The 26,817-nt window shown below is 37.3% G+C and overlaps 1 protein-coding gene across 1 annotated transcript in view; it reads left to right on the top strand.

Moving 5' to 3' along the window:
* LOC137091604 (nucleolar protein 10) overlaps positions 1-26,817 on the top strand; it is a 51,678-nt gene that overhangs the window by 13,470 nt on the left and 11,391 nt on the right. The window contains exons 8-19 of the mRNA XM_067456199.1: positions 350-410; positions 490-575; positions 2,876-2,954; positions 4,375-4,524; positions 4,630-4,696; positions 8,069-8,121; positions 9,226-9,352; positions 14,051-14,130; positions 14,229-14,327; positions 19,017-19,103; positions 19,227-19,391; positions 21,747-22,066. Coding sequence (XP_067312300.1) covers positions 350-410; positions 490-575; positions 2,876-2,954; positions 4,375-4,524; positions 4,630-4,696; positions 8,069-8,121; positions 9,226-9,352; positions 14,051-14,130; positions 14,229-14,327; positions 19,017-19,103; positions 19,227-19,391; positions 21,747-22,066 — 1,374 coding nt within the window. The remainder of the gene's footprint in view (positions 1-349; positions 411-489; positions 576-2,875; positions 2,955-4,374; positions 4,525-4,629; positions 4,697-8,068; positions 8,122-9,225; positions 9,353-14,050; positions 14,131-14,228; positions 14,328-19,016; positions 19,104-19,226; positions 19,392-21,746; positions 22,067-26,817) is intronic.

Raw genomic sequence — 26,817 nt, 5'->3', positions numbered from 1 at the left:
TGTTTTTTTTTTTTCTCATACTATTATTATTTTATGTATCATATGTGTCCCTTGTTCCAAGTTAACTGTTCTTAAATTCATCTTTCAATCTATGTTGGTGGATTGTTATATGCTAATTTGTTAATTTGCTGTTTCTTTAATTTTTTTAGATTTAATAAAATAAAATAAAAAAAATTTTTGAGATGTTTCACTACAGGGTATGATAAACTGCCAAACACTATTTGTGTATGATTTGTAAATAATAATAAATAATTGGTTTGTAACGCATTTTATAATAAGCAAAATCTCAAAGTGCTACAGATTTAAAACAATCAACAACAAAATAAATAAATATTTCATGTCTTCACAGAGAAATCAATGTGTGCGACATCAACCCCGTTCATCACTTGTTTGCCGCGGGAACATTAGAGGTATGTGTTTCTGTCAGTAGGCCTGGTGTGTGTGTGTGTTGCTGTGTATCAATGAGTGTGTGTGTGTGTGTTTGTGAAGGGCAGAGTGGACTGCTGGGATCCTCGGGTCAGGGGTCGCGTGGGTGTTTTGGACTGCGCTCTCAGCAGCATCACTGACGCCACTGAGTAAGTTTCATTCATCTCTGTTATTCTCATGAAGCTCTTACAGAAATAGTTCAGCGATCATCCAAGAATGAATCATTTGTCATTGATTGTTTACTTGTCTTTCTGTACTCGTATGATTATGTTTTTCTGGCGACTTGTAAGAAGAGTTGTTCAATGAAAATGAGTTGTGGAACAAGCTGTTAAAGATGATCAGTGAATAAGGTTCAATCTGTATATATGCCTTCAGAAGACCTGAGATTGCAGTAAATATACAGTGCTGGTCAAAAGATTGAAATAAATTAAACATTTTATGTTTTTGAAAGAACAAATCTCTTCTGGTCACCTCGGCTGGATTTATTTGATTAATAATACCAGAAAATCAGTAATATGGTAGATTATTACAATTTAACTCTTTCCCCGCCAGCGTTCTTTTTTTAAAGTTGCCTGCCACTGCCAGGGTTTTTGACAATTTTTTTCAAAATGTAATAGCCCATTGGATATTTAGTTTAATGAATATCTGAGCATGCAATATATCAAACTCAACAGCTTACCCTTTTCTTTTTCAAAAAAATAAAAATAAAGTTTTATTATTAACTGTTATAATAAAAATAAAAAAACATTTTGAACAAAAATCTGTGAAAATCATGTTTTTGTGAGACTGTTTCCTGATCAGATTCAGAGCAATGATCAAACACAGAGGGAGGAGATCGAGTCCATTAACACCCCTAATGCTTCAGTACTGTAGATCGTCCTGGGTTAACATTTCATTCAGTAACATTGGATAGTTTTGATTCAGATGCTGCTTAAAAGGGGGGTGAACTCCTGTTTCATGCATACTGAGCTTTTTACACTGTTAAAGACTTGGATTCCCATCCTAAACATAGACAAAGTTGTAAAAACTAATGTTGGACGTTTGATGGAGTATTTCTGTGTCAAAAATACTCCTTCTGGTTTCTCACAAGTTTCGGAGAATTTTTTTCGAGTATGGGTCTACTTGACGTTAATAGAACAGAAGGTCCTTGTATGGGCCGTACGGGCTCTTCTCCCGGTAGGGTGCGCGCGCGCGTGACTAGAGCGAGAGAGGAAATGCACGCCCGGAAACACTCGCTCAGATGCAGATCCAGTCGATCCAGGTGCCCACTCCACTTTATTCCTATGGGTGACGTCGAGCGACTTCAACGCTTCAGCACAGCATTCCGGGAAGGCAGCGCTGCATTTGAACCGATTTGAACGCAGAAATGACGGGAAGCTTCACAACACCGCTTCAGTCGCGTCTCAAAGTGGATTTCCACGCCACTGCTGTCACAGGACTTCACCAGATCATATCAAAGAAGTGTGTTTTTGACGGAGCGGTCCCAGCGATAAAGGTTCGGTCCTGTTTCGGAAGCAGCCGGTGAGTAAATCTGCTTCAAATGTCTCTGCTTTTGGCTACCTTCGCATGAGTAAACATCAGTAAACAACACGATCGCGTGCTTCGTCTTTCAAATGCACGGTTACTCCATTGCTGTTCTCTGTACAACGTTACACTAGTCTGACGTGCAAAACCGTTTTGCTTGCTACCTCTAAGGTCTAGTCGCATACAATAGTCCATAAACCGAATCATGTCCTCATAAAATGCTAATAGAGACACACAAATGTTGACAAGCCACTAAATACAGTCCATACCACAGAGACGGACGTCCTGATGTTGCTGTTTCTCCTGTTCAATTTATTTCTGCCTCAGATTTGATTCTGGATCATATCTATTAGCTGAGATCGATAGCCATGGGTTTCTCCACGCTTGAGGACGTCACCCCTTTGTTCGCGATCGTCATTCTTTAGCTCCGCCCACTCGATACGCCTCCAGGCGCTCGGTTTTTTCCGGAAAGACTCGGTACAGCCCATATTTCTTTTATAAATATGATAAAACTAAAGACTTTTCGGAGATATGAAGGATGCAATACTACTCTATAAGTACTCAAGATTGACATGAGATTGACTGAAACTGAGTGTTTCACCCCCCCTTTAATGATGATGATCACATTAATTTACATATGCATCTGATTACATAATATCACTTGTTTAACTGCATCTTACTCGCGTGTGTTTTGATCAGGAGATTCAGTACTCATTCAGGGGATGTGTAATAGCGCCCCCTAGAGTCTAACAGTGAAAACACGGAAACCTGGAAAATTCAGTTTTTGGCATTGAAGTGTTTTCTCACAAATAATGGAAAATTCTGTGTTTGGCGGGGAAAGATTTAAGCCCAGATATTATTATCTGTTATCAGTCAAGTGACTTTAGTAATATGCGGCTGATTCTCTTATTTCCTGTGTTTGAAGGGTGGAAGGTCTTCCTTCCGTCAGCGCTCTGAAGTTCAACGGCTCTCTGGGCATGGCGGTGGGCACCAGCACTGGACAGGTCATTACTCTTTTAACCCTCACATATAGGCTCTGTTTACACCTGGTATTAAGATGTGTTTTTGTCGATTAGATCACAAGTTGACGACACTAAATACAAGTGGAAATTTCATATAAATCACAAGTGGGTCTTAAAGGGTTAGTTTACCCGAAAATGAAATTGATGTCATTAATGACTCCCCCTAATGTCGTTCCACACCCGTGAGACCTCCGTTCATCTTCAGACACAGTTTAAGATATTTTATATTTAGTCCGAGAGCGTATCTAAGTGTATGCACACTATACTGTCCATGTCCAGAAAGGAAATAAAAATCATCACAGTAGTCCATATGAGACATCAGTGGGTTAATTAGTCTCTTGAAGCATCGAAAATACATTTGGGTCCAAAAATAACAAAAACTACGACTTTATTCAGCATTGTCTTCTCTCCTGCGTTGTTTTCAATCCTCAAATATATATATATGATGTATATATCTTCCTATTTTTTAACAGATTTAAATAATTAAATAAAAATTAGGTTATTTTCCTATTATTAAATTAGATATGCATTTATTCTTATTATACCAAGCATATGACATTTTATTTATAACATACAATCATGTTAGTGACCACGTGAGAAGCACGCTCCCAGGTGTGCACAATCAGAAAACTCGCTGCTCCGCGGCGAATAAATCTCCATCAGAATGCATGAGTTTTATCACTGAGGTGGCAAGCAAATGTATTTTTACAGACTTCCATGTGAGAAACAATTACCGTTCGAAAAGAGCTTAAAACTGTTCAATCACTTCCAGGGCTAGTGGAAAACACATTTGACCGGATTGGTTTCGTAGTGCAAACGCTCGAGGCATTGTGGTCGAATGTGTTTGAGCAGCCACAAAAGATGCCAACTCTCCACCTACTGACTTAACACATAAACATAATGGGATGTGCGCTAGCCAGACGGGATTTAAACTTTGTCGGCTGGAGTTTGTTTTGAAGACGAAAAAATGTACCAAGCACAAGTTCTCCATTCCTGATTTCTAACACACACTCACAGCGTTTGATCTTGTGGCTGTCAGAGCAGAAACTAAAGCTCATGCTCTCTGTATATTTTACTGTCGTCTTCGATTACATTCATATGTAAATTGCGTGAGCATATTTTATCCATTCGATTGGAAAAAAGAGCACACATTTAGATAGACCCTCCCCTCGAAGAAGTCAGGACAGAAGTGGTTGAAAGTGGACAAAAGAGGCGGATTAAAACACCCGGTGTAAATGAGAATGTCTCTCTCGTCTACTTGTGATCAACCAAAACGCATCTTAACACCAGGTGTAAACAGAGCCTCAAAATGTGCCCTGTAAAATCAAAATCGAGCCTTTATATTCTAGTGCTGAATGTTTAGCTGTGCTCGTTTTGACTCGGAGTTGTGATGCGCTTTCAGATTCTCGTCTATGATCTCCGTTCTTCACGTCCTCTGCTAGTTAAAGATCATTACTATGGACTGCCCATCAAATCCCTTAACTTCCACGACCCGCTGAACCTGGTGCTCTCCGCCGACTCCAACATCATCAAGATGTGGCACAAAGACAATGTAAGGCCGGCTTTGCTGGTGTATTTCTTTATCCAGACATTCAGCATGGATCCTTTATTGGAAAAACATCAAATGTGTAACTTTTTTTCCCCGTCTTGATTTCAGGGAACAGTATTTTCTTCCATCGAACCACAGGCCAACATCAATGATGTCTGTCTCTACCCCGGCTCTGGTTAGTTAACACAAATAGAACTGAAGTTCAACCACAATAAGATACTAGTTCATTTCTAACTGACCTCATGAAACCTAAATTGGAGTTTTGTGGCGTTTCGTCCTTGTGTGTTTGATCGAAGGTCATTAATACGCTGCTGGAGGCTGCCAACATACACTTTGTAGAAGAAATATATATTTAAAAGTTGCAGTTTCTCTCTTACTGGAAAACAGACCAAAATGATTGATCTCAACTTGCTCACAGGGGCGCGTGCACGCTTTTAGTTTCTGTCCAATCAGATGCTCTCCAGAATGAGTGTCTCTGTTTGTCTTGAATGAAGGACTATTAGAAAAACACCTCTGACTGTATCCCGCTCCAGTGTCCTGTTTTAAAATGAAATATAATAGTCAGCCGCATTATCACTGCAGGGTGATCTGGATCTAAAGGGGGTCTCGTGTCATCCTGAAGGATTTATTTAGCAGTCAGCATGACAAATTAATAAATATACGACAAATGACAAATTAATAAATATATGGGAAGTATTGATTTAAGTTTTTTTTATTAAATATTTTTAAATGTTAGAAGAAAGACAGTGTTGCATAAAACTAGCAGACCTACACTTAACGTTCAAGAGTTTGTTTGTTTTTAGCTGAAATAATACTTTTATTCAGCAGGGACGCATTAAATTGATGATGAATCTGATACATACATTGTTACAAATGATTTCTATTTCAAATAAATGCTACTCTTTTAAACTTTCCAAATACCAAGGTTTCCAGAAAAAAAATGTGAAGCAGCACAACTGCTTAAATAACATTTAATAATAATAATAATAATCACAAATGTTTCTTGAGTATATCAGAATGATTTCTGTACGATCATGTGATGTTGAAGCATGGAGTAATAATGCTAAAAATTCATCTTTGATCACAGGAATAAATTGCATTTCACTATATGTTTACTATATGTTATTTTACCTTTTTATAATTTCACAATATTGCAGTTATTTTGTATTTTTGATCAAATAAATGCAGCCTTGGTGAGCAAAAGAAACTTGTTTCAAAAACATGAAACATTTTGACAAATTCTGTTAATAAAGTTTTTTTTATGTTTTTGAAATGTGTCATTAATGTGATCAAAAATACAAAATAACTAATATTGCGAAATTTTATTAAAATGTAAAATAACCGTTTTCTATGAGAATATCTTTTAAATTGTAATGTATGTCTGTGATTAAAGTAGAATTTATCATCATTACTCCACTCTTCACTGTAGACGTGCCGATTTTCGATAATGCGATTTATCACGATAATGAACATGCACAATATTGTTATCGTGGGCACTTTAAAATATCATAAATAATAATTTATTAACAATTTATCATTTTTTTATAATGCACTCAAGAATACTTTGGCCATCAACCGTATAAATGCTCAACACCGCTGTATTCTGTGTCAAAGGGACACGCACGGGCTCAGGTGTAAATGAGAAGCTAATGAACGAGTGAAGGAGACACGCCGCTCACTGACAGCAGAGGGCGCTGATGAACTGCAGAATGCAGTGGTTACCCCGGAAACCCGCAAACACACAAAAACTGCGTAGTTTTTAAAACAGCCATTCGTTTTTTGTAATCTCAATGTTGTGAATCACAGCACCAAATACTTAATACTTAAAGACTTAATAGGCTATTTATTTTCAAACTTAAACATTTTTATGTTTTAATCTGGACTACAACATGCCCTAATGATTAGAACTGTTCTAATTATTTGTTATTGTTCAGTAAAACTTTGAGATACGACTTCATTAGTTAACATGTTATGTTATGTTAACATGTTAGTTATGTTATGTTATTCATTATTACCAAACTGACAATGAAAATACTTATAAAGAATTAATCATTCTAAGTAATGTTAATTTCTTAGTTACTGTTTAATAACATTAAAATCAAAATAACTTTTTTAATGGACCTAAGATAAAACTAACAATGATCAGTATTTCTTAAATGTAGCTACTGCTCAATCTTAGTTAATGCATTAACTAATGAGCCCTTATTGTAATTTGTAAGCCTACCTGTTGTTCTTTATAGCCTAATTCTTTTGCACTTTAATCTGTTTGAAAATTGTACTTTTACAGCTCTGTAAAAAATCAAGAGACCACTTAACATTGATTTCTCAATGAATGGTCTCTTTAATTTTTTCCAGAGCTGTATATATTTTTGGTGCATTATTGTATTTAAACATTCAGTTATTTTTGTTCTTACAAAAATAGTTCATAAAGCTGTTATGCTATGGCAACACTTTTTTTGCAACTTATTTCAATATCGTGATAATACCGTATATCGTGATAAAACTTCAGCAATTAATCGCAACATGAAAAATTGATATCGGCACATGCCTACTTGAGAGTCACATGATCCTTCACAAATCATTCTGATATTCTCAAAAACATTTATGATTATCACTGTTGAAAAAATTAAACACTTTTTTGTAGGATTCTTTGATGAATAGAAAGTTTAAAAGAACAGTATTTATCTGAAACAGAAAGCTTTTGCAACATTACTAGTACTACTGTTCAAAGGGTTAAGAACTTAAAGAAATTAATACATTTATCCAGCAAGGATGCATTTAATTGATCAAAGGTGACAGTAAAGACATTTATAATGTTACAAAAGATTATATTTAAAATAAATGCGGTTCTTTTGAACTTTCTATTCATCAAATAATCCTGCATTTTTTACTTAACTTAAATCTTTTCAACATTGATCATAATCATAAATGTTTGTTGATTATCAATTCATCATAGAATGATTTCTGAAGGATCACGTGACACTGAATACTGGAGTAATGATGCTGAAAATTCAGATTTAAATCACAGAAATAAATTACATTTTACAGTGTTTTCACTTAGTAAACAGCTGTATTAAATTTTGTGCAGCCTTGCAGAAGAGACTTCTTCTAAAAACAAAACAAAAAAATATACAAATAAACATCTTAAAACATTACAGTAACTCCTATATAAAATCTATCATTATAATAATATTTCACAATGTGACTCTTTCAGTTTGTTTTTTTACTTTTCAATGCATTTGATCAAAAATATGGTGCTCATAAGAGATTTACTAATCAAAATCTCACTGATCCCAAACGTTTGAACGCTGGTGACCGGTTCATTGTGCTTGCTTTATGCATTATATTAGGCCTGCATACACACACATCAGGAGATTGTTGACATTCTCACGCCTGTGGCCATCAACAGTGTGTGTGTGTGTGTGTGTGTGTGTGTGTGTGTGTGTGTGTGTGTGTGTGTGTGTGTGTGTGTGTGTGTGTGTGTAGGGGTTGTTTCACATGAGTGGTGTTTGTTTCTCTAATTGCTTCTATATGACTCAATTTACAGGTATGCTCTTCACTGCCAATGAAGACCCCAAAATGAACACCTTTTACATTCCTGTAAGTACCAGATGGCGTGACACGAAGTATGATGTGAAACTGAGCCGATGCTTGAAGCACATTTTTTCCCTCATACCTTTATTAGTCATCATGGCACATCCGTGAACGCCTTGTTCTTCCAATTACACCTTGCCCTGTCTTTCTAAGTAAAAGCCAGCCCTCCCAGTGCTTTTATAGTGTTTATAGTTAACAGAGCAGTGGTTGTTAAGGGCAACCCATACATTTCTGAGAAGCTGCGTTCTGTTCCTGCACATTATATAGCTTGAGAGCGCACACACAACACAGTTACAGAAACCACGAACACTAGAGATCTCAAGAAAATCTGATCAGTTGTTCAGCCCTTTGTGAATGCAGATTCCTGTCAAGCAAAACATGGCTTTGAACGTCTAACAGTGAATCTTGTAATGAAATGTCTCATTTCAAACTAAACTCAAACGAAAACAATACAAATCAATAATATTTTACTTAAAGCTACACTGTGTGATATTTTCCCCCATCTAGCGGTGAATAGGTATATGGCCATCCAGAGAATAATAGTTTTTGTTCCTCTCAATTCTGATTTCGTTTTAACTCCTACGGTGGCTGATTTAGTTCAAGATTAACATGGTTATCCCTCTCTTCACATTCAACACGATGCCATCGATTGTTAAAAAGCGAAAGGCGAAGCTTGAATTTATGGGTATGTCCCTCTTTGGCTAATGTACTTTCAAGATGGAGGAGCAACATGGCAACCAGGCATTCGAACCCCTAACCTGTATGTATTTTCAATGGCATATTATAAACTTACGAGAATACTTGTGAAGAATACACCTACATCTTGGATGCCCTGGGGTTCAGCAGATTAACATCACATTTTCATTTTTGGGTGAAGTATCCCTTTAAGCACATAGCAAACGCTCACACAAAATAGCTTTCATTATGGCAACTCTTTTTTTTATTTTTTGCTGTGAAATCTGACCAAATCTGTTGGGTTGATCCTTAATTGTTAAAGATCCTCTTCATAATGTCTGTAAACTGCCATGTTTTGGAAAGCTGTTCCTGATCTACATGAAAAGGATCCTTGTTTGCAATTGACTCACATTTTCTCTGTTGTGTGTGTTTCAGGCTCTCGGTCCGGCTCCACGCTGGTGCTCCTTCATGGATAACCTCACCGAGGAGCTCGAGGAGAACCCAGAGAGCACCATCTATGATGACTACAAGTTTGTCACCCGCAAAGACCTGGAGAACCTTGGTAAGTTAAAGAATCTGTCCTAAGATCACCACAACACCCTAAAACAATTTTTTTTAGATGTTAACAGATATGTAAAGGTTGCACGTCAATGAAAACAATAACACTCGATGGGCCCTATTTTAGCCATCTGAAGCGTAGGGGCACTTAGGGTGTGTCCGAATCCACTTTTGCTAGTTTAAGGACGGAAAAAAAATGGTCGGCACACCAGGCTCATGGTCCAAAAGCGTTGTACTTAGTCTCCTAATGAGTCATGGGTGTGTTTTGCAATAAACCAGGCAGAGTCTCATCTCCCATTCCCTTTAAAAGCCAATTGGGCTCGCGCCATGGTGGATTCGCTATTAAGATGGTGGGAATTTTTGAGCGGAAAGACTGAACGCTTCTCTAAAAGAATCTTTTTATTTTTAATTACAAAAATAAATGCTGCACATTCCTGTGTGAGTAATAAGCAGAGTTGTATGCATGTTGTGCACCCGCTTATAGACACATTATTAACATGCCCTGTGAATAACACAAAAAATACCTGCCCTATTGACTTTAGAGCAGGTTTTTTTGCTGTTGTTTTCAGTTCCTCAAAATAGCAATGCACCAACTATGCGCATGAACACACCTGTTTTCAGACCACCACACCCATGAGCATGAACAGATGGCACGAGTGCATTTGATACTTAAACAACGTGGAGCTGGATGTAAAAATGAAAACTGTGTCGGGCTGAAACTGTAGCAAAACACACTTGCCTTGTGTCACATTGCACGGGGTGTATGATAGGGCCCACAAGGTGTATTTTTAATGGAAAATTGGTCTTTTTCTATATGCGTTAATTCAGTGTTGATTGGCAGCCGTGGCTATAACGTGAGTTTCCGTATCATCAGTTTCTCTATATTATTCATGAGAAAAACGGTAACACTTTATTTTAAGGTTCAGTTATTAACTATTAACTAGTTGCTTATTAGCATGCATATTACTAGGACATTGGCTGTTTATTAGTACTTGTTTATAAGCACATATTAATGCCTTATTCTGCATGACCTTATTCTACATCCCTTAATCCTACCCAATACCTAAACTTAAATACTACAAAAAATACCTTACTAACTATTAATAAGCAGTAAATTAGGATTTTGAGGCAAAAGTCGTCGTTAATAGTGAATATGTGTTCTCCATACTAAAGTTACCAAAAAAAACGTATTGAACCCAATCACTGGATTATTCTGACACACAGAATACAATAATGTAGACCAGAAAATAAAAAAGAATGGGCAAAAAAGTAACTGCCTTTTACTTATTTTTTTTCTCTTCTAATGTTTTAATCAGGATTGACCTATTTTTATTAGAGATTTTATTAGAGATACCAATTGTTTGCATTTTTAGGAGCCTATAACAAACGTACAAAACCAATATGTATTTGTTTTATTTTTGTTTTGGACCATTATAACCACTGAAATACTAAATAATAAAACTAATTTCATATTTAAGAATTCAAAGTATTATTTTTAAAACATTAATCTCATAGCATGATTTATTCAATTGTAATCACAGTACACTATTTAATACAAGCGAGTGGTTTCCAGATTTCCATAATTCCAGATTTCCTCTTCATCTGAAGACACACTGGAATTATGCATCAAGTTATGACACGTTATATGTGAAGTGTGGGGTGCGTCTGCAAAAGTATTTACGATGAGAACGTTCCAGTAGTAGCAAAAGTCAGTCACTGAGACCGATGCAGATACATTATTTGCTACACTGGATGGAGTCAGGCCTGCCGCGGTGATGAGATCCAGTTCAGTGGGTCGATGATGGGAAAACAGCTCAGGAATGCCAGCGTCAGCAGAAAGCGGATCATATGATGTGGTCGGGGGGGTGATGTGGACAGCCAGGCACTTCAGCAGGATTATATAACAGGGGAGAGAGACTAGTTAGAGTTTTTCTGGCCTTGATACCACAATATCTTGTGCGGCATCACAGGAAAAAGTTGTGGGAACTGAAACATTCCCTTCATTTACCAAATTTTGAAAACCTTGATGAAGCAATTCAAATGCTGTTTATCATTTTGACCGATAAAATGCAAGAATGGAACACATCACAAGATCCGATAATGTTGGTTGCGCCTCCTCCTGAACAAATAAGATGTTACTCAGTAAGGTTATTTACATTAGCATTAGCTAAAGTAATGAATGAGCAGCATTTATTAATCATGTTGAAGGGTTAGTTCACAATAAATGAGTACATTCACGCACTCTCGGAAAAAAGGTACAAAAGCTGCCACTGAGGCGGTACCTTTTCAAAAGGTACACTTTTGTACATAAAGGGTAGTTTAGCCAAAAATACTGTCATGACTGACTTCCGTAGTATTATTATTTTTTCCATATTATAAAAGTTAATGGGGCTGTGTCAACTATTTGGTTATCCATATTCTTCAAAATATCATCTTTTGTGTTCAGCAGAAGAAAAAGAAGCTCTTACAGGTTTGGAACAAATTGAAAGAGATTTAATGAGAACATCATTTTCATTTACCCTTTAAAGGTACATATTAGTACCTAAAGTGAACATATTAAGGAACAAAAGTGTACCTTTTGAAATGGTACCGCCCCGGTGACAGCTGGGTTTCCGCAGGAATTTGACCTTTCACAATTGAAGGCCTTAAACATGTCTCAAATTGGATCATAAAGTCTTAAAGTCTGCCAGCATCATGGCATTAAATTAGAGCCCTATGATTTCTGCTATGCAGGAAACATGAACAGAATTGCCGAATCCATTCATAAAAATGGAATTTACTGTAATGCAGAACGTCACGGAATTTGTCAATTTTGGACGAATAAATCAAAAGTAGGTCAGTTCACGTAAAGGGATAGTTTACCAAAAATGACAATCCTTTACTCGCCATTATGTCCGTGCGAACCCGTAAGACTTTCCTTCCTCATATAAAGTTGATCCGATCTCTTCAGAAAATGTGGAATAACGTATGGATTTGTTAGCCAACGTATGGATGGCTTGATTCGTATGGATTCATTTTACGATCTCTTAATGGACTTTCTGAAGCTTCAAAGTGGTAGAGGTTAGACAGAAATCCTTCTCCATTTTATTAAAAATATCTTCATTTGTCTTCTGAAGGTGAGTGAAAGCCAGTAACACTTAATCATTTAAAACCGAATAAATAAAATAATAATACATTTTCATAGGGCCATAAATTTAACTGCAGAATTAATTTGAATGCTTTGCCAGACAATTATGTTCTTCCTCAGGACTTTATTTTCCAGTACTAGGGGTTGCACCGACTAGTCGACTAATCGACCAGTCGACCTTCATGCTCTGCTGTGACGCTTTAAGCTAGACGTCGACTAGTCGCTGCCTATAGAGGATAAGCAATTCCTGACACGCAGGCTCAGTTTTGAACAGTTAAAAATGACAAATAAATGCATACTCCATGAGCTCTCCACAAGACATGTTTGATTACCATCTGGATGCTCAAAATTGATCGGGAGAATGCATGCTTATTGTACACGTAAGTTAATCATCGCGCTTAACTGCGTGCTGCATATTGCAACACACACACATAGCCGATCGAACATCACGCGGAGATCGTGTGCACCTCACACAAAATCATTCAGTAGCGCAGAAATGTATTGTCAACACTGTTCTGTGATTTATCAAAAAAATAGCTTAGAAACTGAAATGTTCTAGCATATATTTCTTGATAACTAAAACTCACAACTTAGGCAGGTAGAATTAATTCACACGCAGTCACTTACTAATGCATTCATATACATGTAATTTTTATTGTGCTACTTTATCTGTATCTTATTCAAAAAGAACAGAAATCTGTGAGAAATATAACGACCATCAAAAGAACTGATACAAAAGCTGTCATGTAGGATCAATAACCTTATGGGCAGTGCTGTGTCATATGCCATATCAGCTGTGCTCTGCACAAGAAGACCCGAGTTCGAGTCTCAGCTTGAGGTTCAGGTTTATTTTATTTTTAATTAATGACATCATCAGCGACTAGTCGACTCGACTTTCATCACATAAATGTCGACTTTAAAAAAAAAATGAAAGTCGTTCAACCCCTATTCAGTACAAATTCAAAACATCCTTGAATTAAGATTTGTTTACTTAACAAGCAAAATTAAGAAATTACGTCTTGATTTCTGAGAAATTGAACAAAATTATGTGAGTTTATGCTTAAAACAAGATTTCTTCTCATACTTAAAGCTATTTTTTTGGTAAAATGAATTAAAAAGTAATGGAGATGTGTGAAATTGTATTCTCAGACTTTGATGTGTCACTAATACAGCTCATTGACAGTTACATTTAGAGAACATATTGACGTGTTGCGTTCCCTTCAATTTATCCCGTACATTTTTACAGCCATCTTTGATCATATTTACCTGGGGTGCCAATAATTCTGACCACAACTGAACTTAATACAGAAAGCAGAGGAGTGTTCATCAGATTAACAATTAATGTTCCACCAACCACACACAAACGTGGTTGGTGTAACATTAAGTGGCGTAATACATCTTCATTTTGATCAATATTGTGTCCTCTTCTGATAGTTTATATTACTTTGATATTTGTGCAATACATCTGGCTTAAGTATCCATGCCAAGAAAAATAAAGTTGATTGGGACTAGCTGAGCAGTGTTCTTTGTAATTGGATGAATTCCTGACACCGTGCTCGTTTCCCCCTCTCTAAGGTCTGACTCATCTGATTGGTTCGGCTCTTCTCAGGGCCTACATGCACGGCTTCTTCATGGACATCAGGCTCTACCACAAGGTGCAGATTTGTGTCTGAGCGTTTGTGCATGTTCTTTAAAAGACATCTTTTAAATGGTTAAAGGATGATATGTGTGTGATTGCTCTGCCCTTCTGTAGGTAAAGACCATGGCGAACCCGTTCGCCTATGAAGAGTACCGCAAGGACAAAATCCGACAGAAGATCGAGGAGTCGAGAACTCAGAGAGTCCAGCTCAAGGTAACACTTGGTGCCATGCTGCACATTTGACTATGTGCTTGTCTGAGCTATGAGTGAATGTGGCAGATGAAAGGATTGACTGAAAGAAAGCTTGTTACAGAAAATGTAACACTGCATCTTACCCTAAAACAAGTCTAATTGTAACCCTATAGTAAGTACATCATTAATTTCCTTTATTTAACCAGGTAAGTCGGTTGAGAACATGTTCTCATTTACAATGACGACCTGGCCAAGAGGCTGCATAAGAAAGCAAGTATAATACGGTAAAAACATAAAATTAGTACAAAAATACAGCATAAACATAACATGTAAAACAAACAATTAACTAAAAAAAAAGGACAGCAATCTTGTATGATAGACCAAATTGGATTCTTAAAGGAGGCTAGTGAAAAAAATGAACTAAGCTTTAAAGTCTGCTGCAAATGATTCCAATCGTAGGCAGCAGAAAACTGAAAAGAATATCGACCAAAAACGGTACAGACTTTACACCGTGTCCTAACAACACGTGACGCGATAAGATTCCAGCAAAAAACACCAGACGCAACGCGACTACAAGATGCAACAAATCAATCAAAAACCCCAGCCAATCAGAACAGCGTGTGGGCGGGCTCTAGCTGCAAGTGCACAGCACCAGAGATTAATTAAGTCTACGTTATCAAATTCACAAATATTACACCATTTAAACTACTAAAATACATACTGAGTTTCTAAAACAATCGTCATAGAATATACTTGTTTGTTGTTCACAGTTTGAACGCTTTTGTTTCAGTGTGTTTAATTTCAAGATCTGAGGTGAAGTATCCATTGCTGCTTTTAGTATGACAATGCTGGGAGCGCTAAATTATATTCAAAGTAACGTTACACAATTTTAACATTAAATAAAGCAAACAAACACTTCCTGAGATTAACATTGCCATGTTTTGTGTTGTTGTTCCAGCTGCAACGTCGCACAAAAATAGAAACCGTTTCTAAAATAGATTCATCGCGTGTCGCCGTCGCCGCTGGTTAGGACAAAAACTAGAATTAACTTGGAAAAGATACCTTTTATCGCGTGTCGCGCCATCGCGGCGCATGTAGTTAGGACACGGTGTGAGGTATACATAAATTAATGAAATTGCTAGAGCGCAGATTACGACTAGTGTTACGAATATTAAGAAGTGATCGTAAATATAATGGTGTTTTCCCAATAAGAGTTTTATAAATAAACAGAAACCAATAAATGAAGAGAAGACCAATTCAATAAAGAATACAAATGACAATCAATCAATCAATCAAATTTATTTATATAGCGCTTTTGCAATCACGATTGTGTCAAAGCAGCTTCACAGTGTCAAACAGGACAATATTGCAACAAAATTTGATTTGGCTGTACAGTCGTTCTGGAGAAAACAGTGGTGTTATCAGCTTATTTTCATTTATCATATAGCGACAATGTTGGCACATCTGTATTATAGTTTATAGAATTAATTAAAACCTAATTCATAAATTTTATTTGTATAATTATTTGAATAACTTTGATCATAATTTTATGATAATTGTTAAATGAAGCTCCAGTCGCAAAGCGGATTGCAGCGTGATAAATAACATCCAGTTTATGAAGAAGAGTTTTTGAAGCAGACCTATAAACCACATCACCATAATCCACAATTGAGAGCAGTCATTTTAACCAAATGTTGTTTTGAAGTGTGTGTAAAAGAAGATTTATTAAGAAAAAGAAAACGAATACGAGATTTAACCTTTCTAAGTAATGTTTATATGAGTTTCGAATGACAACTTGCTATCAAGCCAGATACCAAGATATTTGTTGGTTTATTAATACATGTTTTATAATATTACTCAGTACTGAAATGTAACTAAAATCGTTCCTAGTTCCGGTATAAACATGCCAAAAACAGTACTTTTCGCCATTAGTTCTAGGAACTGTGAAAAGGTTCCTCTGGTGCAAAAGCCCCTAAGGACCCTTTTTCTTTAGAAAAATTAAATGAATTAGAAGTAGTTAGCTGTAGTTAAATAATAAAACATTTTAGCATTTTCCATTTTTTTTTTGTCTGTATTAAAACAAAAAAATTACTTTAAGTTTTCTGGAGTACATTTAAAGGGGTCATATAATGGTACATGCACCTTTAAAAGTTGATTATACAGCAATGTGTGTTCATAGTGACTGTACACAACCATCCAATAATGATAAAAATCCATCGTGTTTTTTTTTTTTTTTTTTTAAATCTCCTTATATGTTTTCACCTGTGAAATCAAGCCGTTCGATGCGTGACGCCACACGATCGGACACCCCTCCCACGACTGTTGATTGACAGCAGCGTTTCAGCGCAGACCCGCCCTGAGCGAGCACAAGCTGTCATTCGCTATTGTGGATATGCTGGAGCAGAATGCCCTCGAGCAGAATGCCCTCTAAGCGATTGTGGTGTTCTGTTCTTGGGTGTAATAATGAACACAGCAGTCCTTCTGATGTTGATATCTCTGATATATCGAATTGATACGGTTGAACTTGTACAAATGTGTCCTGAGAGACTCTTGTTGTCAAACTTTCTCCTGTTGTCCAAGTAACGCTTCACACTCAAAGCCCCCACAGAACAGAGGGGCACGGTGAGCAAAGCTCATTAGCATAAAAGGCACATGCACAGAAGCTGAAGACAGAGCTGTTTTTCACCAGGTTAAATGAGTGATTTCTTAGAGAATACTAAATTGAATTTTTAATTAAAGTATATAATTTAGACACTAAATAAACAAAATCAACTTGTACAAAAATGGCATTATATGACCCCTTTAAATTGACAATTTGTAGAGACATTGTAGAGACAGCGGAGATAAATTGCAAAGAATTGAAAAAATGTAAAACGTGTACCTTGAATGCAATGTAAGTCGCTTTGGATAAAAGCGTCTGCCAAATCCGTAAATGTAAATGGTTAAAATTTTAGCAATCAAAAATCGTTTCTAATTATTTGAAATCATAAACATTTTACAATTTAGAAAATAATTGCATTTTTAGGACCCTATGAAATATTTTTTTCCTGAATTCGATCTTAATTCTGTTTTAATGATTTAAGTACATTTTAATAAACATGAAGCACATCTAATCAATTCATAGAACTTTTTCAATTTAAGATTTTATAATAGATAATAGAGTAATAACATTTTCAGGAATTATGTGTCATCTGAATTAATTCAAATTTATTAGCTAAAATGGTTGTAATCAAATTCAGGCATAAAACATTAACAATTTAATGATTTTATTTAATCAAATGTAATATTTAACATTCATTTAATCAAAAGGTAACATTTCCTTTTAAATTCTATGTAGTTAACGAAACTGCGCCGCTCTTCACACAGAGACGTGCGGATTTCATATTTCAATAGTAATATTCTTTTCGCGTTTGAATATTGACAGACACTTTTATGTCACGATTTCATTAAAGGTGGGGTAAGTGCTTTCTGTAACCGTTGTTGATATTTCAAATCACCAAAACAAACACGCCCATACCACCAAAAGGGTCTCGGCTCTATTTTGATAGCTCCGCCCCACACAAACGTAACCCAGGCAACGGCTATGGCAAAATCTGTGTGTAAGTTACTAATACAGGTTGAATATTCAATGAAAAAGTCACCCCTTCCATCACAAAAACATAAACCGTTCTCATGAACTCTGTAGAACTCAAGCTGACAGTCCAACTAACGACATATCACATTTATGACAAGATTAGAGTAATAGCGATCACAAAACACAAACCAGTCTCATGAACAACTCGACAGTACACAAGCTCGATAGTCCAGCTACGACATATTACAATTATGACCGGATAAGGGTTATATAGATCATGAAAAGAGGAAACAAACATGTATTAGGAGGATCTTACTTGTCGGACACATTTTGTGAGCTGACGCTTGAAACAGTGAGGAGTTTTAGATGATTTAGATACGGTGTGGAAATGAACTATCTTTATCATTGATGAAGTGAGTGACCATACAATCGCAAATGGACAAACAAGCGAACATGACACGCAAACATATTCAAGTAAAAGCCAGCATATATTGGTTCTTGGCTTATGTCCGTTGTAACGCAGTTCGTAGATGGGAAGGAAGGAGGCGGGAACCGGCGAACGTTCAACATTTATTAATTCAAAATAAATAAACAAAACGAAAGTAAAACCGCGGGCAGCCCCTCACAGACGACTGCCCGCGAACACACAAAATAAAACGTGGGCAGCCCCTCACGGACGACTGCCCACAAACACATAAACAAAACATAACATAAAATCCAGGCCTGGTCCTCTCTCGTCTTCCGCTGCCCTTGCTCCTCCTTTTATGCTCCCGTCACATGGCCGCGAGACGAGACCGGTGTGTCATGCAGCTGGCACTTGTCAACACTAATCACCGGCCCACTCTCGCGGTCCCTCGCCCCGCTGCCTGTCACACCACATCCGTTATGTGTGAGTCTCTCAATCACGCCCCTTACCTGCTGATTGGTTACAAGTTTGTTATTCCACTAAATAACACTTACCCCACCTTTAAGTTGGACAGCCTTACTTTTGATTTATGCATTCCAGTTTTTTATGATTGGAATCCTCATCCTTGAAATCATAGAGCCCTATGTTGAGTGAATGAAATGTTTCTAATTCCTCCAAGTCTGTTATCGGCAATGTTTTGACTGTCATTCTGTGTCTTATCGCCTAACAGAAGCTGCCTAAGGTCAATAAGGAACTGGCCATGAAACTCATGGAGGAAAGTGAGCTTCCAGCCAAGAAGAAGAAGAAAAAGGGCAACGTGAGCAATGTTTCTTTCACACTGATGGACTCCGGAAATAGTCTTTAAAATCTGTTGTCTCTCTCTCTCACACACACACTCACACTGTTTCTAAATTTGCGATCATCTTTTTGTCTTTCCAAGGCCGTAGCCAATCTCCTGATGGACGACCGTTTTAAGGTGATGTTCGAGAACCCTGATTACCAGGTGGATGAGCGGAGCGAGGAGTTCCGGCTGCTGAACCCCATCGTGTCTAAAGTGGGAGAAAAGAGAAGGAAGAAACTCAGCCAGCTTGTTCAAGAGGAACAGGTACACAACATTATTCAGCACTTTCTACAGCTCTGTTCCAAAACATAATGACTCCCAATTAATGTGTCTCAAAGTCAAAAAAGTTTTAAAAAGTAGGTGTCATAATGCTGCCTTTTAAGATAAAAGATCATTATCCAGTTTAGAGAAGACAATCACAGTGGGAAAAATGCATAAATAGTATTTTAATGAAATATGACAATTAGAAATATATACTGAAAAATGTAGATTATAAAAGCAATGCCAAATTAAAATTAGGACTGCAGACTGCATATTTTGATTATTATTATCTGTCCAGTTAGTTAACTATTTGGATGACTAAAGGGTACATAACACACACAGTTTAATCAGCAAAGCTTATCGCATCAAATCAGTCATTTGAAAACTTTCTTGTGAGAAATAATTTTAGCAAAAAAATTAGCAAATTGCTTCTGGTTTCAGAAGACATCGCACTACACTAAAGCAATCTGCAGAATCCGATTCAACATTTCATGCTCGTCTCAGGATGGAGAACAGAAATCATTTGAACATACAAGCAATTTTATAGCATTTTGTAATAACAGGAGATATGAGTTTATAACAACGACACACACACACCTGTCACTTAGAGCTCGCACATTACACATTAAGCTTCCTTAAACAGTCAATTACACAGAATTATGTAAAAATGTCCGTCTTTAGTGAGTATTCACAAACACAGTCGGTTGTGTCTAACGCGAATGTAAATAGTGCTATAGTACGCATGCAAATATTATGAGATCTAAATGTCATTGGCTGAAACGAAAGCTGGAGATTTTGTGATATTCGATCTTATGTTAGGCTATGTGTGTGCGTTGATCAGTGTAAAAAGAAAATAAATGTCTAAATGAGATGGTTTGAATGATCCACTGACCTGTCAATCTCTTAAGAAGTCTTAAAGTCAGGATAGTGACAGATGCTTCTTGGCTAGGTTTGATGGTTCTTCATCAGTTTTATAAGCAAAGTAATTACAATTTTAACTTCTACTCCTCTCTTTATACTTTTTTCTTTTTGGGCATCTTGAGTGAGACTCAACTGCTTTATCCATTTTGTTCGTCTATGTTGTCACATTTGCCAGTTGTTTCGGGTCAGTTTGGGTAGCGGGCTGCAATCTAGCGGTGAACTTCGGAAAAGCAGCATATACCGAAATGTGCAAAATCATGATATCGTAATGTTTTAAATAAAATATATACCGATATTTTTCCAGTACCGGTATACCGCGCATCCCTAACACACACACCCAGGGCCGCTTCTAGCCATTTTGACGCCCTAGGCGAAATCCTTGTTGGTGCCCCTAGTTAAATTTTAAAAAGCTACAATTGTATTGATTGTAGCACAGCGTTCGTGGCTCGACTCTCCGATACTTTTTTCCGAGATGACTGCTGTCTGTAAAGGTGTAATGTACTGTCTTTTTAAAGTATCTTATTAAACTGTTTGTACACTTACAAAGTTCTCTATGCTTCGGTTTGCATGTAGGGACCCTCATCATGCCACCTTGTTAGTGTGAGGCTATTTTGAGCCTTGTTAGTGGTATTAACTAGCGATTTAATTTCACTTACCTTGTGCCCCATACACAAGCGGTATAAGCTACTCTGTTTTTAGAGATAAAATGCTTTACATTTGATTTTCATGAAAACGCATCCCAGAAAACGATTTACTCTGTCACCATCTGTTTATTACCCCTAGGTTCGTTTTTCACCAGAGTTGTCCTGTAACACTGGGTTATTTGTGAAGCTGAACAAGGGGATCTTTCTCTCACAACCAGAAACACACTTCTTTAGTGAAGTTGTTGATTTCATGGTCTAAAAATTAAATGACAACGCTGCCGACGGCTCCCGTGACCCAAACAAAGCTCGTTATGAGCACGTGCAGGGCCATACAAAAAAATATCTCTCCACAACTTATTCAGATCTTGAAGGAGTGTTTTTGGCACAGAAATACTCTGTCATAAGTCCAATACGTTTTTTTTTTGGTCATGTTTTTTATGAGAATCAACTGTTTAACAGTTTAAATAAGTCAGAATGAATGAAATGTGAATTATTTTGAGGATTTTTGTTGTTGTTCGCAATAATAACCCTGAAACGCACAGCATTTCTAAAGTTTTTTAAAAAAAAAAGTAGACTAAAGTGAATAAATAAAAACGAATTCAAAATATGAGTAAAACTACAGTAGTATCTCAGGGATTGTAAAATAAATAACACTGGTGTAGATCAAAATGCAGGTCATGATGAACAGAGCTAAAGTCTTCTGATTTGTGGAAAATAATAATATAAGAAAAAAGTAGTGCAACTTCTAGTTTGCTCGTTGAGATTTTTCTCAAACTCACTGTCTCACTATCAGGATGGGGATGAGGAGGAGAAGGAGGTGGAAGGCCGTGGCAGCTCAGAGGAAGAGGAGAGCTCTGACGATGACGATAAGAGCTGGGTGGAGGAAGTGAGGGAGCAGCGGCGTCTTATACGGGCGGAGGAGCGAGAGCGCAGCTTCAACCAGAGGAAAGAGAGGAGGCAACAGGACCGCGACACCAGCTTACAGAGCTCTGATCCAGTCGGAAACCTCCAGCGGGAGCCTCAGAACCAGAGCCGGCCCAGATTCTATCAGATCAAAGCTGGAGAGGAGTTTCGCAGCTTCAGCGACGTGTCCCACAAGCAGAAGATGCAGAAGTAAGTTTCCAGTTCTCATTGATCCATTTTAAAAACATTTATAGCTCTTAACTGTGGAATATGAAGTAGGGATGGGCATTTTCCCAAAATATTGTAATCGAATATTTGAGCTCATAAAAATCGAATATTTGTTAATTTAAATTGGGTATTTTGACTTTTTTTTTTTTTGCATGTCACCATTTCTTAACAAGTTTATGATTAGGCAATGTACACAACACACTTACGTTGAATGAATGAATGAGGCATTTTATATAGTGCTTTCATATGTACTACTGTACACCCAAAGCGCTTCACACTCATGTCAGGGGTCTCTCCTCAACCACCACCAGTGTGCAGCATCCACTTGGATGATGCGACGGCAGCCACAGTACAGAGGCGCCAGTGCGCTCACCACACACCAGCGAAAGGTGGAGAGGAGAGTTTAATTGAGCTAATTCAGTGGATGGGGATTTATTAGGAGGCCATGATTGGTAAGGGCTAATCAAGGGAATTTGGCCAGGACACCGGGGTTACACCCCTACTCTTTTACGAGAAGTGCCATGGGATTTTTAATGACCACAGAGAGTCAGGACCTCGGTTTAACGTCTCATCCGAAAGACGGCGCTCTTTGACAGTATAGTGTCCCCATCACTATACTGGGGTGTTAGGACCCACACAGACCACAGGGTGAGCACCCCCTGCTGGCCTCGCTAACACCTCTAGTATAACTACATGGGTATTATACTGGTATTACAACATAAACATGGTTAATGAGGACATTTCAAATGTCCTCATATTTCAAATAGCTTTAAAAACATACTACATGATTTTTTATTTTTTAAATTTTTTTAAGATACGTTATATCTTAAGGTGTGTAAAAAAAAAAAGCCTAAAGAACAAAAGCATTATAAGCTCAAGCAGCACGAGCGGAAGGAAACACTAATAAAGCAGAGCGCCTCGGTTATCGTGCAGAACGTACATACATACATACACACACACACGCATTGGTCTATGTGGTTTACAGGGACTCTCCATAGGCGTAATGGTTTTTATACCGTACAAACCGTATTTTCTATCCCCTTACACTGCCCCTGCCCCTAAACCTACCCATCACAGGAAACATTCTGCATTTTTACTTTCTCAAAAAAAATCATGTAGTATGTTTTTAAAGCTATTTGAAATATGAGGACATTTGATATGTCCTCATAAACCACGTTTATGTTGTAATACCAGTGTAATACCCATGTAGTTATACAAATTTGTGTCCTCATAAACCACATAAACAGGCACACACACACGAGTCGGTATATGGTTGTCGTGTTTGTATCGTTTAAAATTTTCATGTTGAGAGAAACTAATATTATTGGATGATGATATTCTCTGGTGAGAAAATGCGCCACTGAAAGACGTTGTGGAGAAAAAGATAACAGTTAAGTGATGTTTGAGTAAAGCACTTTGTGTTTTCTGTTCTTAAACCCTCAACGAACTTTAAAGGAAGCATTTGTCTCGAGGTAATTTTGCTATTATAAGTTATCTTGCTCTCACTCGGGGTACAGATGCACTTACCTGCACTCGTGAATGCAGTGATCTCTGTCTTTCATCAGTCGGCTGGTGTTTGGATCTCATGTGATTCTCGTTTGTGGTGGTGATATTCTGATACGTTTCAGTCGGCTGGTGTTTGGATCTCATGTGATTCTCGTTTGTGGTGGTGATATTCTGATACGTTTCAGTAATTGATTTCATCAAAAGTAACTCCATTTTGTAAGATCATTTTCAATTTTCATCTTAGTAATTCTAAACATCGCGAGGCAGACGACGACATTGTGATCAAATACACTCAACTTATTAACCCGCTCCACAGCGCCACCCAGTAGATTTAGTCATAACTGCGAGATTTAGAGGGATTTCTCGTGGATTTAGTGCATTTACAAACAGCAAATCAACGCAGTAATATTCAAATAGTATTTTTAGTTTTCGATTATTAATTACAGATCGAATATTCGTGCACACCCCTAATATGAAGTAAACCTTGGAGTTTAAAAGCATCTATCATGCTTTTTCACATGTTCATCTCTCTTTAATGTGTAATGATGCTGTTTGGGCATGAAAAAGGTCAAAGTCCCTCCAGCGGGAGTTCTTCTCTATATCAGAGTCAATGTTTCTGAACTCCCTGAAACAGACTGTACTCTTGAGTTCTCTTCTGGGAACGAACGTAATAACTGATGGTTATGGTAAGGGGCGGGACATTTCCCAAACACAGGCGAAGCACTTGACCAATCACAACACACTGCTCCAGTCGACAAATCAGAGCACACTGTGCTTTCAGAAGGAGGGGCTCCATTGACACAGGATCTTGAACATTGAGCTTTTGAACATTCAGGCATGAAAACCTGTTCTAGTAGAGTCCAATAATTAAATCAAGACTTAAAGGGCATAATAGTTCATCTTTTTTTTTTTTTTTTTTTTTATTCTTTTTTTTATTGATTTTTTCCAGGTCCATTCAATACAGTCAGTGATGATACCTGTCATGTTTCTCGTTAAGCCATCATCATATGTATATTAACAATCCATAACATAGGACAAGCATCACAGGTTCGATAAACAGTTTCAAAGTAAGCAGGGACCCATTAGGCCTTCAATCTACATTACATTCACATAACCATTTTTTAGACATAGTAAAATCCGACCTAGAACTAAAACAAACATAATGGGGTAAACCTCAATGCCTCATAAAGCCCTCTACTGAGGGGGGAATAGGGAGAAGAAGAAAGAGAGAAGAAAAGAAAAAAAAAAAAAAAAAAAAAATGGAGAGAAAAAAAAAAAAAAAAAAAAACAAGCAAAAAAAAAAAGGCATCCACTTTAAACAAATGATGGGCGTAATGGGGTGATATACGTTATCCATCTTTCCCATCTTTTCAAAAAAGTTTCCTGTTGCAGTCTCAAAGCAAAAGTAATCCTTTCCATCTTAAAAATGTCATAGATAATGTCAATCCATTCTTCAACGGTAGGTTTCCCTGGTTTTAACCACCTTCTAGTAATAGCTTTTCTACTGGCAGCACTTAGGATCTGAAATAAGTATTTGACATGAGAAGAAACATTTTTTGTTGTTAAGGCCCCTAAATATAAAGACTCAAATTTAAATTGAATGTCCACCTGAAAAATACTTTGCAAGACTTTATACACCTCCTGCCAAAATGGAATCAATAATGTACAGGACCAGAAAATGTGGAAATGATTTGCCTCGTGGCACCCACATTGTCGCCAACATGCCGAAGAATTGGTGTAGTGTTTATTTTGAGTTGGAGTAATGAAAAACCTTATAAGGTTTTTCCAGCAAAACTCTCGCCATAACGTTGAATTTGAAGTTTTCCACTGTATCTCACATAATTTCTCCCAATCTTCTTCCTTTAGAACAAAGTTTCCTTCCTGTTCCCATTTTTGCTTTATATACAAAGAACTACCTTTTCTTTGTTGAAGCCCCTTGTATATTCTTGAGATGAGCTTCCGGTTAGAGCCAGCAAGATAAGCCTCTATAAACACATTTAACAGAATGTCATCCCAGCCTACTATTGTACACCTCTTCTGTATTTGGTCAATATAATGCCGGACCTGAAGGAATCTATAAAAATCGTCCTTATCTAAACCAAATTGCTTCTTCAGATTTTGAAAATTATTCATAGCCCCCTTATGCAAAAATGTACAGTATGCTGTTAAACCTTGCGAAGTCCATCTCTTAAATCTTGCGTCCCATTTATTAGGCAAAAAATCGGTATCAAATGCACACCATCTCAGGACCCTTACCCCCTCCTTCAGGTTACTTTGAGATATTACCCTGCTCCATATCTTAAGTGCCAAACATATCCATGGATTTCCCAATTCTTTTAAATTGTATGACAAGTCCTTATCCCCAATAGCAGCCTGAATTGGAAATTCATCTGACATAGCAACTTCAATCTCCTTCCATCTAGCACTGTAATCTGGGTTGCACCAGCATACTAATGGCCTCAATTGAGCAGCGGTATAGTAGTCTTTTAAGCATGGGAGAGCGACCCCACCTTTGAATTTTGTCAATTGTAAACTCTGGTATCTAATTCTTGGCCTACGTCCCTGCCAAATGAACCTTGAAATATGCTTGTCCCACTCCTGAAATTGATGGTCAGGTATATCTAGTGGAAGAGATTGAAAGAGATACAGCAATTTCGGCAAAATAACCATTTTGACAGATTCCACGCGTGATCCAAAATTAAGAAAAGGTAAAAGATCCCATCTCCTTATGTCTTCCCTAATCTTTTTGTTCAAGGGGAGGTAGTTAAGTGAAAATAAATTTGTCAAGTCCATTGGAATGTTTACCCCCAAATATCTAATTAAAACTGAATCCCATTTCAAATTATACTTATTTTTCATATTTACAGAAGGGCTGTAATTGAAACAGAGAATTTGTGTTTTTGGAACATTCAGCTTATATCCTGAGAAGGATCCATATTCCTCCAATAATTCCAATAGACGTGCCAAAGATTGCTCAGGGACAGTCAAATACACCAGTACATCATCAGCGAACAATGAAATAATTTGCTCTCTCCCATACATAGCAATTCCTTTAATATTGTTGTCCTGAATGATCCATTGGCTCAGGGGCTCAATAAAGATTGCAAACAGGAGGGGGCTAATTGGGCACCCCTGTCTTGTTCCTCTTTCTAATGTAAAGGGGCTAGAGACCGCCCCGTTTATTTTAATTCTTGCCCTTGGGCTATCGTAGAGAGCTCGTAATGTAT

Source organism: Pseudorasbora parva, chromosome 10 (assembly GCF_024679245.1).
Source record: "Pseudorasbora parva isolate DD20220531a chromosome 10, ASM2467924v1, whole genome shotgun sequence".
Classification (NCBI taxonomy): domain Eukaryota; kingdom Metazoa; phylum Chordata; class Actinopteri; order Cypriniformes; family Gobionidae; genus Pseudorasbora; species Pseudorasbora parva.
Note: the sequence above shows the minus strand (reverse complement) of the source record. Positions and strands in the feature narration are given on the sequence as shown.